Here is an 18,465-nt window from a genome sequence, read left to right as displayed (position 1 = left end):
AAAGGGACCCCAGGGGTCATCCAAACCCCCCCCCAGCTGTGCAGGAATCTTTTGCTCGGCATATGAGGCTCAAACCCCTAACCCTGAAATGAAGAGTCTCGTGCTGCTCTACCAACCGAGTCCAACCAAACTGCAGCGCCCAGAATTCTGTGAAGGGGTAGAGAGGGGAACGTAATTCGAATCTGTCGCGTGCACATATGTAGTCTGCATTGCGTTTTTGTTTTGTTTTTTATGCAATGCTTGGGGAGCGATACTACTTCTGAAGTGGCAGCTGGGCGCCGCCAGTCGGTTGTGCTCGGCTGCAGCAAGACCCAGGCGGAAGAGGCGGCGTCGAGGCTGGGACGGGGTTTGCAGTCCGGCCCCGGAAGAAGCGCGCCTTGGCCGCCGGAGACCAGCATGGGCCGCAAGAAGAAGCAGAAGCAGGAGAGTCGCGCGGCGGCGCTTCGCAGGGTCGTGACTTTCGACGAGGAGAACCGGCGGTCAGTGCTGGGGAATCGGGCGGGCGGCAAGCTGCTTCTGTCTCCCCGCGCGAGGCGACGGGCGCGGCTTCCCTCCACGAGGTCTCCCATCCAGATTGCCTCTCGCCTCGGGAGGCAGCTGCGACCCTCGGAAGCAAACCGCGCGAGCACCGCGATCCTAGGGTCTCGTTCACACGTGCAGCGGGACGGGGATGGAGTGGAGTGTGCTTCGACGGGGCGCGGGAAACGCATACATAGCAGTGCCGGGTTTACGTATAAGCTAAACAAGCTAGCTACAGTAGCTTAGGGCCCCACTCTCTTGGGGGCCCCCAAAAAATTTAAAGGAAAAAAAACCTGGATGTAAATTTCCAAAATATAAGATAAAAAACAAATAAAATAATTCAACACAAAAAAACAGCAAAGTCTCAGGGCGGTTCACAACAAGACTATAACATATAAAATCAAACCAAAAGCAGTAACCCAGGCATCCCCAAACTTCGGCCCTCCAGATGTTTTGGACTACAATTCCCATCTTCCCCAACCACTGGTCCTGTTAGCTAGGGATCATGGGAGTTGTAGGCCAAAACATCTGGAGGGCCGCAGTTTGGGGATGCCTGCAGTAACCCAATACCCCCCCCCAAGGTAAAGGTACCCCTGACCATTAGGTTCAGCCGCGAATGACTCTGGTTGTGACACTCATCTCGCTCTATAGGCCAAAAACCCCATTCTAAAAGGGTGTTGGATGTCAATAAGATCAACCAAAGGTCTGGTTAAAAAGCAAGGTGTTTGCCGCCTGGTGCCTAAAGGTGTATAACTGGCATAGAGCTGGACTGAGTTTTATAATAAAGACCATTCTGCCTATTTTATGTATTTACTGAATTTCTATACCGCCCAGGTTCCCCAGTGTACAATATAAAACCACAAACATACCAGAGAAACAAACAAAACACTAATCCTCTCATACGGTTTAAAAGGCCATAGATTGTGTAATTAGCCAAAGGCCTGGGAGAAGAGGAATGTTTTTGCCTGGCGCCTAAATGTTTTTAATGAATGTGCCAAGCCTTCCTGGGGAGAGCGTTCCACAAATGGGGAGCCACAACAGAAAAGGCCCACTCTTGTGTTGCCACCCTCCAGACCTCTTGGGGAGGAGGCATACGAAGAAGGTGATGATTGCAGGGTCCAGGTCAGTTCATATGGGGAGAGGTGGTCCTGAGTCGTTTTAAGGCTGTATAGGTCAAAGCCAGCCCTTTGAATTGGGCCCGGAAACTAATTGGCAGCCAGTGCTGTCGACCCAGGAGCGGTGTGATATGCTGGGACTGTTTTGTCCCTGTGACTAACCACCCGCCTTCAGGGGCAGCCCCATGTACAACATGTTGCAGTAATCTAACCTAGAGCATAGATAACAAGTTAGGCTACCCCTGTCCAGATTCTAATTCCTTTTTTTCATGTGATTTTTATTAAGTTTTCCCAAACATAAACAAACATAAACATTCATATATCTTTGTATATTGTTAATACAACAAATACAGCAAATTCCCCTACCCCTCACCCTTCGCTATTAACCTCTTTTTCCACCTCCTATTTTATAAGTTCTGCCAAACTCAGCTTCCTCCTCCTTTCACGTTTGGTTTTCTATCTTCTTTTCTCTTAACTGCTCTTTTTTTTCTATACGTTTTCTCTTTTGTCTATTTCTCCATTATTTCTCTCTTTTTTTAAAAAAAAAACAGTTGTAGGTATTATGTCAGGCCAATTAGTGTTATTGTTGGTTTACAATATGCTCTCAGATATTCTCTAAATTTGTTCCATTCTTTTTGAGGTTTCTGGTCTTTTTGTTCTCTCACTCTTCCAGTCAGCCTGACCAGTTCTATATATTCTACCATCTTTACCCTCCACTCATTCACAGTTGGAATGTCTGGCGTTTTCCATCTCTGTGCCAGCAGTACTCTGGCCGCAGTGGTTGCGTACATGAATATTCTATGGCAGGCATCCCCAAACTGTGGCCCTCCAGATGTTTTGGCCTACAACTCCCATGATCCCTAGCTAACAGGACCAGTGGTCGGGGAAGATGGGAATTGTAGTCCAAAACATCTGGAGGGCCGAAGTTTGGGGGTGCCTGTTCTATGGTCCTCTTTTTTTATTTCCTTCCCCATTAGTCCCAACAAAAATAATTCTGGTTTTTTTGGGGAACGTGTATTTTAACAATCTTTTTAGCCCAGATTCTAATTCCTTATTCTGCTGCATGTGTGCGCCAGACCCTATAAAGGGAGCTGAGCCCATGATGCTGGTGGTTTTGTGCTGTTTGTGGCTTTATGAGGTGATTGTGACTGAGAAAGATGGATTTTGAGCTGCTAGGGGATAGTTGTTCTTCCAGTGTCTCTAACTTGCTCTTTGGTATATTTACTCTTCGCAGGGATTACTTGACAGGGTTCCACAAGCGTAAGGTTGAGAGGAGGAAAGCGGCTGTGGAGGAGATAAAACGGAAACTGAAAGATGAGCAAAAGAAGATGAAGGAAGAGGTATATATTCGGGGGGGGGGGGTACTTTCAAAGCAAACATAATAAAATATCAGTCCTTTGTCAGCTTTTCCAATTCTCTGGTGAAGTGTCACTGTATTAAGTAATGCTGCATGGTTCATGAAGCTATAGTGAAGCAATGGTTGCCTAGGAACTATTGAATGAGTTTTCTTAGAGCAGGCATCCCCAAACTTTGGCCCTCCAGATGTTTTGGGCTACAATTCCCATCTTCCCCGACCACTGGTCCTGTTAGCTAGGGATCATGGGAGTTGTAGGCCAAAACATCTGGAGGGCCGCAGTTTGAGGATGCCTGCCTTAGAGTTTCCTCCTGGTCAGAAACTGTTTTTGCCAGGAAACCTATGGCCATCTAGCTGTTGCCAGGCTACAACTCCCATCATCCATGACTGTTGGCCAGACCTGATGGAACTTGGAGTCCAGCATTGTTTTGGGGCCCCAGGTTTCCTATCCCTGCTGGGAGCCTGTGACCAACAGAATAGCCTGACAGACAGGATTTCTCAAGAAACATGAGATTTCTACAATGACTGGTTTGGCCCCCAAAAGATCATTTAGGGAGCTGCCTTATACTGAGCCAGACTATTGGTCCGGTTAGGTCAGTATTGTCTACATGGAATGGCAGAAGCTCTTGAGGGTTTCAGAATAGGGTTCTGTCCCAGCCTTATCTGAAGATGCCCAGGATTGATCATGGGAACTTCTGCATGTAAAGCAGATACTCTGCGACTCGGCTACTTCCCTTGTTGTTTATCACACCCTGGTCCTCATCCCTCTTCCAAAGGTCTGTTTCTAGGCTTCCTCTCGTTTTATTTTGACTTGGTCAAAACCTTGAATCTCCTTTCAGTCCTACTTCTCAGAAGCCTGCCTTCCATTTTCCCTTCGTGCCCTTTAACACCACACAGAGTATGCAAAATTGCACTTGCCCACTATCCTGACAACCTATTCCTCCCTGTCTTTCCTACTCATCATCTCATTCAAGATATGCAGCCCAGACCTGTGTTAGTTTACTCCACAGTAAAAACAACAACAACAACAACAACAACAACAACAACAACAACCCTGGGATTGCAGGCTTGATGGACACAGTGTTGTTATCTGAGAAACTAAATGCTGGAATTCTCCCTTGGCTCCAGAGGAGAAGGCGTGCAAGTTCTGGTTTATCGGGTTTTGGCTGATGTCTTGGATGAGACCAAGCAACTGTTTATCTGAAAGCATTCTAATTATTTGGGGCATTTCTTTGTTTTTAGAGGCACAAAGAATACATGAAGATGTTGAAAGAGAGAGAAGAAGCCTTGGGTATGTGTCCTTTCTGAAGGTGTAACCGTTAAAGTTGTCTGTGCTGCTATTTAATTTATTAATCCCCTTTTACATGTGTTGCACGGGTATTTACAAATGTCAAGACTATGGAGATAGCGGTTCATTTTGTGCATCTTTTTGGTTATGTGTTACTGATCGACTTTCCCTCTCCACCTTTAGAAGGATGGTTATTGTATGTAGTTGCAGGAATCCTAGCAAAGATCAGCCCTCTTGAACGGCTGGTGGGATTTGTGGTTCAAATCACCTGGAGCATATTGGTATAGTTCATTAGAATTCTAAAAGCCGTGGCAGAAATCATCTACAGTGGTACCTCGACTTACGAACGACTCGACAACTGAATTTTTCGACTTACGAATGGGGCAAATGGCCGTGCGCTTACTATTTTTTCGACATCCGAACTGAAACCGCGGCGGTTTTAGATAGGGTTTTTTCAACTTACCAATTTTTAGATGGGGTTGCTTCGACTTACAAATTTTTCCGTTTCCAATGCATTCCTATGGGAAATCGCGTTTCCAATGGCGCTTTTCGACTTACGAATTTTTCGACCTACGAAGGTGCCTTTGGAACGGAATAAATTCGTAAGTCGAGGCACCACTGTAGTTACAACAAAAAGTACAGTAGTTGGGAGTCGCAAGCGACTGTGTGTATGAAGAAATAGAATATGTAGCAGTTTGTCTGAGAACTCAGAAGAGTTTCTACCCTAAATTCTCCATCCGTTCCCTTGAAGAAACTGTTTTGACACTTGTTATTTCTTTGGGTTCCTTAATTAATCTTCCCAGAGGAAGCTGATGAGTTGGAGCAAATGGTAACATCCCAAACCGAGTCTGTGAGCTATGATCACCCAAACCACACAGTCACTGTTACTACAATCAGTGACTTGGACCTCTCAGGAGCACGCCTGGTGGGACTAAGCACCAATGAGGTAATTCCTCTCTACCAGCTTGTATGTTCAGCCTAATTCTATTTTTTTTCTAGAGGTGTATATTTGTTGATTAACTAACTACTGGAATTTAGGACTGGCATCTCTCTTAACTTTTTAACAATCCCATCTGTGTGTCACGAAAAAAAGGTTGCTGCCCCAAGGAGCCTGCGGCCTAAAATTCAGCATAGAGAAGGCATTGGGGTGGGGGTGGAAGAATATGCATTCAGTTTGGATCTTGCAGCTGGATTTAATTTCCATGGAGCTGAACCAGCCGAGTTTGAAAATGTTTCATTTCGTGAGACGTCTTGTAAGATCGAAAAGCCATCTACCGTGTTTCTCATATTATAAGACATGTCTTATATTTTTTTTTCCACACAAAAACACACACTATGGCTTATTTTCAAGGGATGTCTTATTTTTTTCCTCCTCCTCCTCCTGCCGCGGCTGGCATTGCTGCTGCGCCTATCACTATGTCTTATTTTCGGGGTATGGCTTATATTCCTTGAATGCTTAAAAATCCTGCTATGGCTTATTTTATGGGTATGTCTTAAAATATGAGAAACAGGGTAAGCAGTTTTCAGGGCCAACCGTTTCTCAAGGGAATATGCTTGTGAACAGCCGAGGAAGGTGTGTATTCCACTTGCTGTTGCTAAGTAAGAACCATGTCTCTGTCCAAAGTGGTACTTGGAGAAGTTCAATATAAGCTTCTCTGGCCACATGCTTTGCAACTCCTGCAGTTATTGACAAGGGAAACCCTCAACATTAGTCACTTGGGATAAACGTGAACAGCTGGAGGGAGGAGCATTTTCTGTGCTGAGTCCTTGCCTCTTTTGGCATCAGCCAGATTCCCACAAGCTGCTTTTTCAAAGCCCAGCACAAGCTCTGTGCTGTTCACCCAAATCTGCTTTTGATCAGAATTGTTTCTTCAAAATAAAAAAATAGATCTTCATATAAACACATGGCTTCACATTCTCTAATGTAGGCTAGAATAAAATGATGAAGTGAGGATCTGTTCCTGGCTCTCCCTGGTCCTGCACCATGCTGACTGTCACATACGATGCTCTGTGTATTTGAAGGATTTAACATCCTAGATCTCACTAATACCCACAATAGCACTGTTTGATAGGCCAGTATTAGAGATGGTGATGGGAGCTTGCATAACTGCACATGGTATCCTTGATTTAAATTGAGGCTTCCTGGGTCATAGGTCACACTGATAGCCACCACACTGAAGGAATATGTGCGAGAGGTTTTTACACCCATGCTGCAAGTTCTGATTTACCCTACAAAAGAAGACAAGTCTGATGCAGTAGCTGATTTTGAAACTAGCTTAGTAAGTAAGTTACTTGTCAAATTGACCTGGGTTCGTATGTGTTTACACTAGCAGTGTCTAGATTTCTGTGTGGCTCAGGTGCCTTTTTTTTTAAGGGAGAAGATGCTGGAATGGAAAAAAAAGACGAAGATGCTTCAAGCAAACCTGCATGCATCTTTCCTAAGAAATCTAGAGATCCTTTCCTGTCTCAGAGGTAGTTAAGATTGGTTACCCCTTACCTTTTAACCTTCAAAACCATGTTCAGAACATCTGTGGCTCTCCCAAGTGCTGCTGGAAAGCGACTCATTTCATCCCTAACCATGCTTCTGTATTCTAGTTAATTGCACTCATTCCTTGCTGATGGGCTTCCCATAGGGATCTGGTTTGCTTCTGTGAGAACCAGATGCTGGACTAGAGATAATTCTGGGGTTGGAAGAGACCCTCCCCCTTGCTCTTTATCGCCCACTCACAAACCGATCTGTGAACAAACTGTCTTGAATGTCAGCTGTGTGCCAAGGACCTTGAGTCTTAATGACAGCCTTGTAAATAAGTTACGTTGCAATCCTACTTACCTTGGATTTGAGCCCCATTGAGCTAGATACGACTTACTCCTGGGTAGAAATGGTTAGGCTTGCACTGTTAGTTACCAAAAACTGCCTCCATGCTAGTGGGCACAGAGGGGAAATGCCTTCCTCTGGGGCCGCTGTGGAAGTGCAAGGTAGTAACTTTTCATAGCCTGGTTAAGAAAAAAAGGAAAGGAAAGCCCATTGCAAACAGTACAAAAAAAGGAAAGGAAAGGCCATTGCAATATGACAGCAAATTGATGCAGGATGGAAAAGGTCTTCTTCTTTTCTTTTCTTTTTTTAAATTTTAAAATAAACTTTATTAGAATTCAAATTAAAATACATTCACAAACACACTAAAGAAACAATAATATAGAAATAATAACATACAAAATCATATATAAATAATCATAATAATATAACATAAAAATGATACCATACAACTTCAAATATAAATAATCATAATCATAATATAATGTAAATAATAATAATCGTAATCGTAAAGAAAACACAAGCAAACAAAAATCATACGTTCATTCATTCATTCATACCCATAATCAAAATACATTTCAGCTATATTCCTAATTTTCTTTTTACCATACACCTTTATTTATTTATTCCCCTGTATCTCCTCCTCCCATATTAGACTTCCACTTATCTCCCTCTCAGGTTCTTTAATTACTATACTCTGGTCCTGCTTCCCCTCAATCCTATGTAAATATATGCCTTCAGAGGCACCAAAAAAGAAAAGAAAAAAACAGCTTCGGGAGAAAGGCAACACTTCAAAACTACAAAAACAAAAACACCCAGCAAACAGTGGTGCAGAGAGGACAATGCAAATGGATGGTCTTCCCTTCCTCTGCAACCAGCCCAGAAACCAAGCAGAGTGCTGGAGGAGGAATGGAGAGATCTGCCTCTCCTTGAACTTGCCTGCATGAAATTCCTGGTCACCAGTGAGCACTGTGTTGTTAAATGCAACATGGGCTCAATACTGAAATATCATTATGTAGCAGAAAGGGTTGATAGCCATTCTGCACCACAAGAGGGCATTCTTGTCTCAGCGCCATTCACTCACTTTCTAAATATTTAGGAGGCAATGAAAAAACTGTTGTTGTCCAAGCAGCTATCTGCATCACACATGTTCATATGAGAATGTTTTTATTCCACCATTGGTGACATCGTTTGTGTTGTAACCTGTCCTTTTTAAAGACTATGTTAGCAAGTGCATTTTTTAAAAGTGTTGCTGTGTGCAGTGCTCCTGTTCAGGGTTCCAGGAAGCCCGGTTCACATTCCTCCCTCTCCCACATCCTGTCCAAAATAGTCAGCCAATGTTCTGTGCCCACTGAACATGCTCAATCTTCATTGGGGCTGGGTGTTTTTGTTGTTGTTGTTGTTGTTGTTGTAGTTTTGGAGTTTTGCCTTTCTCCCGAAGCTGTTTTTTTCTTTTTCTTTTTCTTTTTCTTTTTTTGGTGCCTCTGAAGACCTTTTCCATTCCTGCATCAATTTGCTGTCATATTGCAAAGGGTTTCCTTAGGATTAGCACTCGATGAAAGGGGTTGTGAAGGTGGGGAACTGGATCTAGCCAAGCCTCTTGACCCAGGCTGCTGACTGGGCCGCTGTCCTATGACATCAGATGCTGCTGGGGCTGATGGGAGTTGCAGTCCAAAACATATTGAGAGGACCAGGTTGGCAAAGTTTGGGTTAGCCTGCAGAAACTGCTTGCACGAGACGTGGCAATAGCCACCAACTTAGATGGCTTTCAGGTGTGATGAGAGCAATTCACAGAGAACAAGGCTACCAGTGGCTGTTAGTTATGCCTCTATACCAGGCATCCCCAAACTGCGGCCCTCCGGATGTTTCGGCCTACAACTCCCATGATCCCTAGCTAACAGGACCAGTGGTCAGGGAAGATGGGAATTGTAGTCCAAAACATCTGGAGGGCCGAAGTTTGGGGATGCCTCCTCTATACCACCTCCAGAACCAGACACAACATGTGTCTGGATACCAGTAAGCAGGAAGCAATAGCAAGAGAAGATTGTTGCCCTCATGCCCTCCTTGCAGTCTTCCAGAAACATAGTAGGCCTGCCACTGTGGGGAACCAGGATGCAAGACTAGATGAGCTTTTGGCCTGGTCCAACAGGGCTCTGGTTATGCAGGTCAGAGTTGCGTAGACTGAGGTTGGGGGAAAAGGGGTGTCCTAATGAAAGAAAAGAGAACTGATTACAGTGGTGCCTCGCAAGACAAATTTAATTCATTCCGTGAGTCAATTCGTTTTGCAAAAAATTCGTCTTGTGAATCGCTGTTTCCCATAGGAATGCATTGAAATTTCTTTTTTTGCCCATAGGAACGCATTAATTAAATTTCAATGCATTCCTATGGGAAACCGCGATTTGCAGGACGAATTTTTCGCAAAACGAATTCATCTTGCGAATAATTTGTCTTGCAGGGCATTCGTCTTGCGAGGTACCACTGTAATATTCCACGTACAAAGGGAGACTGGCAGGTTGCAGAGAAAAGGGAGACGTCCGATGAGTTTTAATGTTGGACTGCCTGTTCCTGTCACCTTTGACTATTGGTTATGTTGGCTGAGGCTCCCAACAACAACTGGAGGGCGCCACGTTGGCTATCCCTGTTCTTTCTACAAGAAGGAGTGGCTAGAATATGGCATTCAGAGCATATGACGCTCCCCATGTATCAAGTTAGGCCAGTTGGTCCTTGTGCAGTCTACACTGGCAGCATGTCTCGAGCCTGGGTCTTCCCTGCTATCTGAGATCCATGGAGATGCCAGGAATTGAACCCACGATGCTCCCCCCCCCCCACATGCCAGCTGTATGCTCATACCACTGAGCTAGGTGATCTCCCATCTAGGTAGCATACAGGGCCAGATTTGCCTAACTTCAGCAGTAGTGCCTTCCAGATAGAACATGCAGCTTGTGCCCTGACACAGGAGAAGCAAGAAACAGGTGTGGGAAATGTAGCCGGGGTTGAAGCGTTTTATAAATGAAGACTGGGAACTGGTTTGCTCTGGAGTTTATTTATTTTTTCTCCTCCCCGTTACAGGATTTCTTCGCTCACGGCCACACTGCATTCCCGTAGCCAGAAAAAGACCAAAGGAAGGCAGGCCAGACACAGCCAAGGATCAAGGAAGAAAGCCCAGAAGCCAAGTACAGGGCGGACGAGCAAGACCCTGCGCCGAAGAATGACGGGCAAAGGGAGGCATTTCCAAGACTGAAGTGGAAACAGTAGCCTCCTACGTTTTGAGAGCTCTGGCTTACTTGGAAAGCTCATTTTGTATCAGCGATGTCTGTTTCGTTCAGAGCTTCAGTGGAAGTGCAAAACTTTCTTGAAACTAGTTCGTGAGCCAAGGAGTGCTGGGCCTGTTGCTTGGAAAAGTAAAATATTTTTGTGTACAATACCCTACTTTGACTAAGCAAGTGTGATTGTTGTGTAACTCCCCACAAGAAAGAAGGGAAAAGAAAGAACAGATGCACTTTCCCCAAGTATTGATAACAGCTAAACTGTTAAATGGTTACATCTGCATAGAAGTCCAGGGTCGGTGTCCTTCCTCACTGGGAAATCTATTGCTATGAATGCTTAGTGAGTGACCACATAGGCCCCAGGCAAACTTCTTTCTTCTGCCTGCATCATTTTTTAATTTTGTTATATAAATGTCTGTTGGGAGGAAACTTTATGTGCTTTTATTTCTCACACACTCTTCTGACACTTGGATTGTAGGAGAATCTGCTGGCTACTATTATTTATAGAGCATCTGCGACAAAGGGCTTTGTAACTTTCTGCTTTACCCTCATAAAAGATTTGTGCTATTCTCGTTTTAGCTGTGAAAACACACACAATTACTTCCTTGTGGTCACAGACAGTGAGTCCACAACAGAGAAGGGGATGGAAAGCAGGTCTCCCAGATCAAAGGCTGTTGCTCCATCCAAACAAATAACATGGCCAGGATCCAAGAGCTACTTTAGCTTAGTTGTGTCCATGGGTTTGCATTTACCTGATGGGATTTTTAAAAGGTATTTTTTGTGTCATTTCCCACAATGCCCAAAGCCACTCACAGTGTTAGCATCATGCAAACCACTGAGATAGATGTTTTTGATTAAGTGGTATATAAATCTTGCTTAATTAATAAAACCACAGTGACAGTCAAAATACAAGACATTTGGAGGGGTTTTTTATTACAGAACATCTTAATAAATTCAAATAGGATTTATTAAAGAACTAAATCTAGGCTTAATATGTGAATGCAGAGCAAAATCAAACTTAGCGTGCACACCCACCCACTAAAACTAACCTGTGCAACAAAGCTAGTCCTGCTGTCCTCCAAAGGACCAGAAACTTAGAGTCATAGGGTTGGAAGGAACCCCAAGGGTCATCTAGTCCAACTCCCTGCAATTCAGAAATTTCAACTAAAGCATCATTGACAGGTGGCTATTTAACTTGTCTTAAATGCAGTGCCAAGGGGGTTGGGGGGGTCTTATCAATGGGGTAGCCAAAGGAAGCTAGCAGTAGCAACAAAAGGGAAGTTATAGGGAGGGCAAAGATGGTAAGTCCGGGTATTCCAGCTGCTGCTGCTATTATTATTATTATTATTATTATTATTATTATTATTATTATTATTATTATTATTACTGCTACCACTACATTTCTATCTTAGCATTCCTCCAAAGAGCTCCAGATGCTGTACCTACATCTTATCCCCCTCCCCATTTTATCCTCACAACAACCCTGTGAGGTAGGTTAGGCTTAGAAACTGACTAGCCCAAAGTCACGCTGTGAGCCTCATGACTAAACGGGGAGTTTATCCCTGGTCTGCCAGGTCCTAATCCAGCACTCAAAGCTGCAACACCACACTGCCTCTCTTAGTCTCTTCCCCCCCCCAAACAATGGACCCTGTGCTGTTACATAAAATATTACAGAATCTCCCCTGAATTTAAAAAAAATGGAATCATCTATGCATTGATGGGGGTGGAGGATTTCTGGAAAACACGAGGCCCATGTTTCTCTGTAGGTCTTGTAGCGTAATTCTTCAGATCGTGGGCAGTGCTTCTTGCTTATCTGGAGCTGGGTGGTGTTAGGAGGAAAGTAATCTCTCTCTTCAGGTACTAAAAGCTGGGGTTTTATGTGTCGTGACCTGGCATTTGCTTCAATATGTCCACTCCACCAATACAGAGAGAGCCCCTCAGACATGTGTGAAGTAGAAATTCATCTGTTGTCTGCCTCTTGTGCAGCAGCAGCACAGATTGGGGTCCCCTCCTCCTTTGAACTTTTAGAACTGCCTTGGAGGTTATTCTCAAAACAGCTGTTCAGCGAACATGTTAACAATCGGGCTCTACTTTGCTTTTTGGATACTATGAGTCTACGTGGTAGCTGGTATTCATTAGCACTGTTTCGCAATTGGAGGAGGCACCAATTTTTTTAAAAAATAATGGTGCGTAGAGAAGGATGTGCTGAAGACAAGCCTCGCAGGCCTGTCTAAATATTGCAGGATAATTCATTGCTTATATAGTGTGCATGTTTTGAAATGATAGAAGCCAAATTTGCAGCAGCAGTTTTTACAAGGCACATAACTTTTTTTAAAAAAATTGAGCAAGGGATAGAAAGGGCCATCAACATTGCATTGCCCACCGACTGACTTCCATATGACCCCCCCCCCATAATGGTGAGGCGATATTTAACCTGTTTTAGTGGGAATAGCACTTCTAAGGAATTGCGTTCATTCTTGGTCCACTGGAGCCCTAAGTGTGGGATGTGATGTAGATAGAAAGGTTGACTGCACTTATCTGTGTTCTGGCAACCTATTGATTAGACTGTTGCAAGACATTAAACACAAGGCTGCCTTTGACTGTCCAGAAATTTCAGATTCCTGCATTGCAGGTGGTTTGGCTAGACGACCCTCAGGGTCCCTTCCAACTCTACAATTTTTTGATTCGCTTAGTTCAAAAGCAGCTGTTTGGCCGCTAACTGGAATGGGCTTCAAAGAAACATATTTTTAAACCACTGCAGCGGGTGCTGTTCCGTTTCTGCAGACAATTCAAAGGTGCTGGTTTTGCGCTTTTTAAAACCGGAGACACTCAGGTAAGTAAGGACAGCCTTCTCCCATATGAGACTGTGTGAACCTTATATTCATCAGCTGAGTCCTCTTGCCTTCTGTGTTTATAATTTACTTATTTTAAAGCCCACACCACCACCCCTCTTTGGACAAAAAAGTCCCTCGGCATGGCTTTCAAATCAGTTAAACAAAAGACAAATCCCTGCGCTTGGGCTTAAAAGGTCCAACATAAAAGGAAAAGGAGATGAGAGGGAGGAGGAAAAAAGCAAACTCGGGCACCACTTCTTAATAGGTCAGAGAGGCTTTTCAGTTGTGAAATCCTGTATATGGAATGCCTTGTCAGGGATTATTGCCCTAAGTTTCATATCTTTTTGACATCAGTCAAGAGATCTAGCCTTCATGTCCATGCTCGATTGTCGTAATCTGTCCCATTTGGTCTTGTGCCATTTTTAATTGTGAGTTGCACTGTAGATGGAACAAACAGTGCGCCAAGGAACTAGGGGAGTCATTTACTCATGTAAGCAAGATATAGCATGTAGAGATTTGTCAGCAGCAAGCATAAGTATCCAAAATGCCCCACACAGGAGGACTGTAGGAATGTCTGACTGTTAAAGCAGCTTGCTTTTTGTTCTTCTTGGGCGAGATATTTGGGATTCGTGGATAAGTGTGGGGATGGGAAGAGGAGAAAACATAAGAGCCTGTTGCATCAGACCAGTGGTCCATCTACTCCAGCATCCTGTTCTCACAGTGGCCAATCAGATGCCAGTGAGAAAGTTGCAAGCAGAATCCAAGCACAAGAGCCCTCTCTCCTCCTTGGGTTTTCAGCAACTGGTGTTAAGAAGCATTACTGCATCTGACTGTGAAGAGGCATGGTTATGTGTGTGTCTTGTGACTCTCGATCATATGAGGATTTTTGGTATGCAGCTCATAGGATTAAATATTTAGGCCACTCCTGGTGCATGGCTAAACGCAAAAAGCACCGTTTTCGTGACAATCAGAAGTATTTCTGCTTTTTCATTACATCTTCTGCTTTCTAGGTTGCTATAGAACCCTTGCTCTTTTTTTTTTTAATAGGGGGGTGTAAATGATGTCTTTTATATTTTTCTTATTGGCTATTGGCTGCTGCTAAGCAGCATTGTTTGGCTCTTGGACAGCCTCTGAAGTGTTTTCTGTACCCCAAAGTTGTTAACTAGCAAAGAGAATGGAAATTGAGTTGGAAAAAGGCCTGATGCTTTGGTGCTAAATGAAGAAATATCAATGGGTTTGCCCTACTTCTGAGTAACTCGTAATGGTCTGGTTCTGTCGCATTCCACAGCTCAGTGAGGAGTGCTGCTGTTTTTTCCCACTTTTTTATTTAACTGCATATAATCCCCTGAAACCGGAGGGCATTAGCTTGCAATTGCCTCTGTTGAAATGATACAAGATTGGGGTGAAATTTTCAAATGTCGATTCTTAAAAGAATTTCTGTCAAATGCAAGTGTTTGCCGGGGGGGGGGAGCAGTCCTAGCCCTGAGTTGCAGCAGCTGGATGAACATAAGAGAGCTATTCACTCGATTCCTCGTGCTGGCCTAGTGAAGTTCTTATATAAAATATCATTTTTATTCCAAACAATAAAAACAAAACAGCGCAACAGTACAAAGCAGTATCAGGGTTACATGAGTGGTCAGAAGATGACATCATTCCTTTGAGCTAGATGACCTAGCCAAAAGGCTAGTGAATTTCAAACAATATAGTGGCTCTACTGTGCTAAATGCCCCTCATAATTATAACGGTGCGGAGGAGTGGGAGCAAAGTTAAGGGCATGGTGAGCACCCTCAGTTCAGATCCCGGTCTTCTACATGGCTGGGACCCTCCAGAGGCAGTTTTAGGGTAGCATGACCAGCTCAGCCGCACTGGGCACTGCAGTGATGATGTAGAACAGTGGTGGCAAACCTATGACATGTGTGTCAGACATGACACGCAGAGCCCTCACTGCTGGCATGCGCCCCTTCGGCCCATTCGTGCTGTTGTTGTTGTTTTCCCCCCATTTGTTCTCCCACTCCTCCTACAGCTTGTCTCTGCTGTTAAAACCTGTTGTTGTTGTTTTTGCTGGTAGCCAGAGATTGGTTTTTAACCCTTTCCGTGCTGTTTTTTCTGGCGCTTTGGCAGACTATGATTGGGTGTAACAGCGTTCGTTTTTTAACCTGTTCTGTGCTGGGGTTTTTTTGTGCTTTGGCAGACTATGTCCGTGCTGCGTGTTAGTTCTAGCGAAAGTATTATTTGTCATTTATTTCTGCTATCTTTCCCCAAAAAAAGCGCAGCAGCTTTGGGCCATCCCCCTCCCAAAAGCAAAGCAACTTTTGCACCCCCAAAAAAAACCTCCAAAACTTTGGTCAGCAGCTCCCCCCAAAAAGCTCAACAACTTTGGGCACTTTGTGATAAATAAGGGGTTTTTGGTTTGGTTTGGTTAAATAATTAGTTTTTGGTTTATTAAATACAGTTATATATTACAATTATACATTTTTGTTATTTGAACTATAAATATCGTGAAATTATGGTGTTTTTTTCTCGAAGTGACACACCACCCGAGTTATGCTCGGTTTTTTGGCGAATTTTGACACACCAAGCTCAAAAGGTTGCCCATCACTGATGTAGAACAGAGTGCAGCGGGAGGGGGGTGCCAAATTTTAGCGTTTCAGAGGGCGCCGCTGATATTTGAGAGCCCAAAGTCTGCCACTCTCTTGTATGTGAAATTATACTAGCAAAATAATTCCTGAGCTGAACTGGCACCCGCTTTAGTTGATGGGGAGTGAGTTGAAGATGTCAGTTCTTACTCCCACCGGACTGGAAGAGAATCGGATTCTAGCTAATCCAGAGCTCATTGCAGTTCACCACCAGAAGTTGAGTAGCGGAAGGTGGTTACGGAAAAAGATGTGTCTCCTGCACACCCTCTTCTGAATCCCCCAAGGAGTGAGATGAGTATACAGGCAGCCAAACAGCCATGAACATAGCATGCCCTACAGACATCTAGTTGACCACTGTCCCGGGCCTGATCCTGTTCATGGGCCTGATCCTGCAGGGAAGGCTTATACTCTGGCCTCCTAAACCACGCCCTAACCACAGCTGCTGGCAGTGGAGGAGTATCAGGGATTGCTTACTCATGAGTAGACCCCCTTACTCACTACTAGACCAATCTCTCTGGGTCCAAAGATGCATACTGTGTTTTCACGCTTCGTATTAGACCTGAAGCCTTTGGCACCGGTGGTCTCGGGGACAGGAGGGGGGTGCGCCTCTTCCTCTGGCAGTCCCAGGGGTTGCACTCCCCCCCTGCCCCTCTGTCTGTGCTGCAGTGTGTCCGAGTGATGCTGCGGGAGTGCAGGACCCCAGTTACCGTAGCAACGTCGTCACCATTGCCTCTTGTGTAGCAGTTGCCAACTTAGCCGCACCATAGGATTGCAAGGCCTGTCTGCAGTCGGCTGCCTCCATCTGGGAATCACCCACAATTAGAAATGTGCTCGAATGTGCAATGAATTAGCTTTCCTCTTGATGGGCGGAAGAGCAGCTTTCAGTGGCTGGGTGGTCTAATGAAGAGATGCACAGACTTTGCTTTAGTGAGATTCCCTCGGTAGAGTGCGAGAACAACATGGCCAAGAGTATCGAAGCCAAAGCTTCCAGGAGGCTGACGTCCCACCTTGGGGGGCAGGTAGACTGAGCGACAGAGAAGAGAGGCTTCAGACATGGTTGTAGGGACCCCAGAGTTTATGAGAAGTTGGAAAGTCTATGAAAATGGAGCTAATGTCAGTGGATGCAGCCCATGCAAATATTCAGAAAAACTTGCCCCTTAGGGTAATGCTGGACTACAACAGTCTCCCTCGGAAGGTGGAGGACTGTCCTTCTTTGGAGGTTTTTAAGCAGGGGTTGGGTGGCCACCTGTCATGGATGCTTTAGATGAGATTCCCATTGCAGGGAGATGAGGTCCCTTTCAACTCTACAATTCTATGATTCTATACAACTCCCATTCTCCCTGATCATTGATTGCCCATGCTGAGTGGGGGTGATGATGGGACTTGGAGTCCAAGAACACCTGAAGGGTGACTACAGGTTCTCCGTCCTGGGAAGGGGATGCCAGGAGCTCATATTCCAACTCTTATACGGAAAGTCCACACCCAGAGTAGCCAACAGGGTGCTCACCAGAAGTCGTTGGACCATAACTCCTATCCTCCCTGATCATGCTTGAAGTTCAACAGCATCTCGCAGGCACCCTGGTCCATACCAAACACATTATCTATGTAATAGATTTGGGGAGATATTTTTTTTCAATAAGAATATTGCATTCCTTTCTGGGCAACCTCCAGGAAGCCCTGTGGGTAAGACCATAGGCAGAAAAGGGCCAAGCAATGAAAGCTATTGTTGTTATTATTACCTTTGTACAGTAGGCTATATTCTGTGCACACTCACACACCCTTCTCTAGCCTCCGTCCAGACAAGCAAGAGGGGTTTATCAGAGTTGAAGGGCACATTCCAGTCGTGGGGGGGGCACTTAGGGATATGTGAAAGCAGATGTGGTTTTGGAAGAGTGGCAAGGGCCAGAGGGCAGGATTTGGCCCCCAGAATGGGGGGTACCCACACTCACATCTTCTGCCTGTGACTAGGGTTGCCAGACTCAATAGAGGACAGGACTTCTGTGCCTTTAATTGCCCTGCTCTCGTTTGAGTCTGGCAACCCTACGTGACCAAGATCTCAGAAACTACTTCCAGGATGTGGTCCCCAATACTGCAGCTTGTAAGCTAGTAAGAAATACCTCTGCACATCCTTAGAGGGTAGCTTGCAGAGAGCAGGAATGTGGGGCTGCGGCTGTAAGCGCTGGCCTCCCTTTGCAAATGTGACATTGTTTAGTCTCTCACACAGGTGCAGGCCCCAGTTTGTTCTACTTATCTCCTCTGATTGGGCTAGTAATTTGCTATTTTGAAAGGCTAATCTGGGGTTGACCCATTTCCCCCCTCGAAGGGTGTGTTTAGAAATGACAGGTGCACCGTTTCCACAAGTGAGGCTGGGATTAGACTGCACCAGGCCAAAACACCCGGGTGCAACAAGGAGAAATGAAAGCGAATGGAACAAAGGGAGACAGATGTAGTTTGAGTTGATTTGCACCCAGCCTCTTACTGCATAGGTGTGTGGCACAGGGAATGGAAGTTTTTGCAGGTTTGGACAAGAGCAGGTTAGCCTTTGAGCCTGGCTGTGCATAGAACTTCAATGGGTCTGTTCTGAGCATGACTATCCTTGGATATAACCTTCTAGTCTCAGTTCTATGCCTTAGAGAGCTTG

The 18,465-nt window shown here is 44.9% G+C and overlaps 1 protein-coding gene across 1 annotated transcript; it reads left to right on the top strand.

The window, feature by feature from the left end:
• The first annotated feature begins 307 nt into the window (after positions 1-307).
• NOL12 (nucleolar protein 12) lies at positions 308-10,776 on the top strand. Its single transcript, XM_035127107.2, has 6 exons — positions 308-479; positions 2,869-2,974; positions 4,231-4,279; positions 5,080-5,222; positions 6,651-6,748; positions 10,158-10,776. Exons 1-6 carry the CDS (start codon positions 397-399, stop codon positions 10,327-10,329), a joined length of 651 nt encoding a protein of 216 aa, XP_034982998.2. The 5' UTR covers positions 308-396; the 3' UTR covers positions 10,330-10,776.
• Positions 10,777-18,465: the final 7,689 nt, after the last annotated feature.

This window comes from Zootoca vivipara, chromosome 10 (assembly GCF_963506605.1).
Source record: "Zootoca vivipara chromosome 10, rZooViv1.1, whole genome shotgun sequence".
NCBI classification, from domain to species: Eukaryota; Metazoa; Chordata; class Lepidosauria; order Squamata; family Lacertidae; genus Zootoca; species Zootoca vivipara.
Note: the sequence above shows the minus strand (reverse complement) of the source record. Positions and strands in the feature narration are given on the sequence as shown.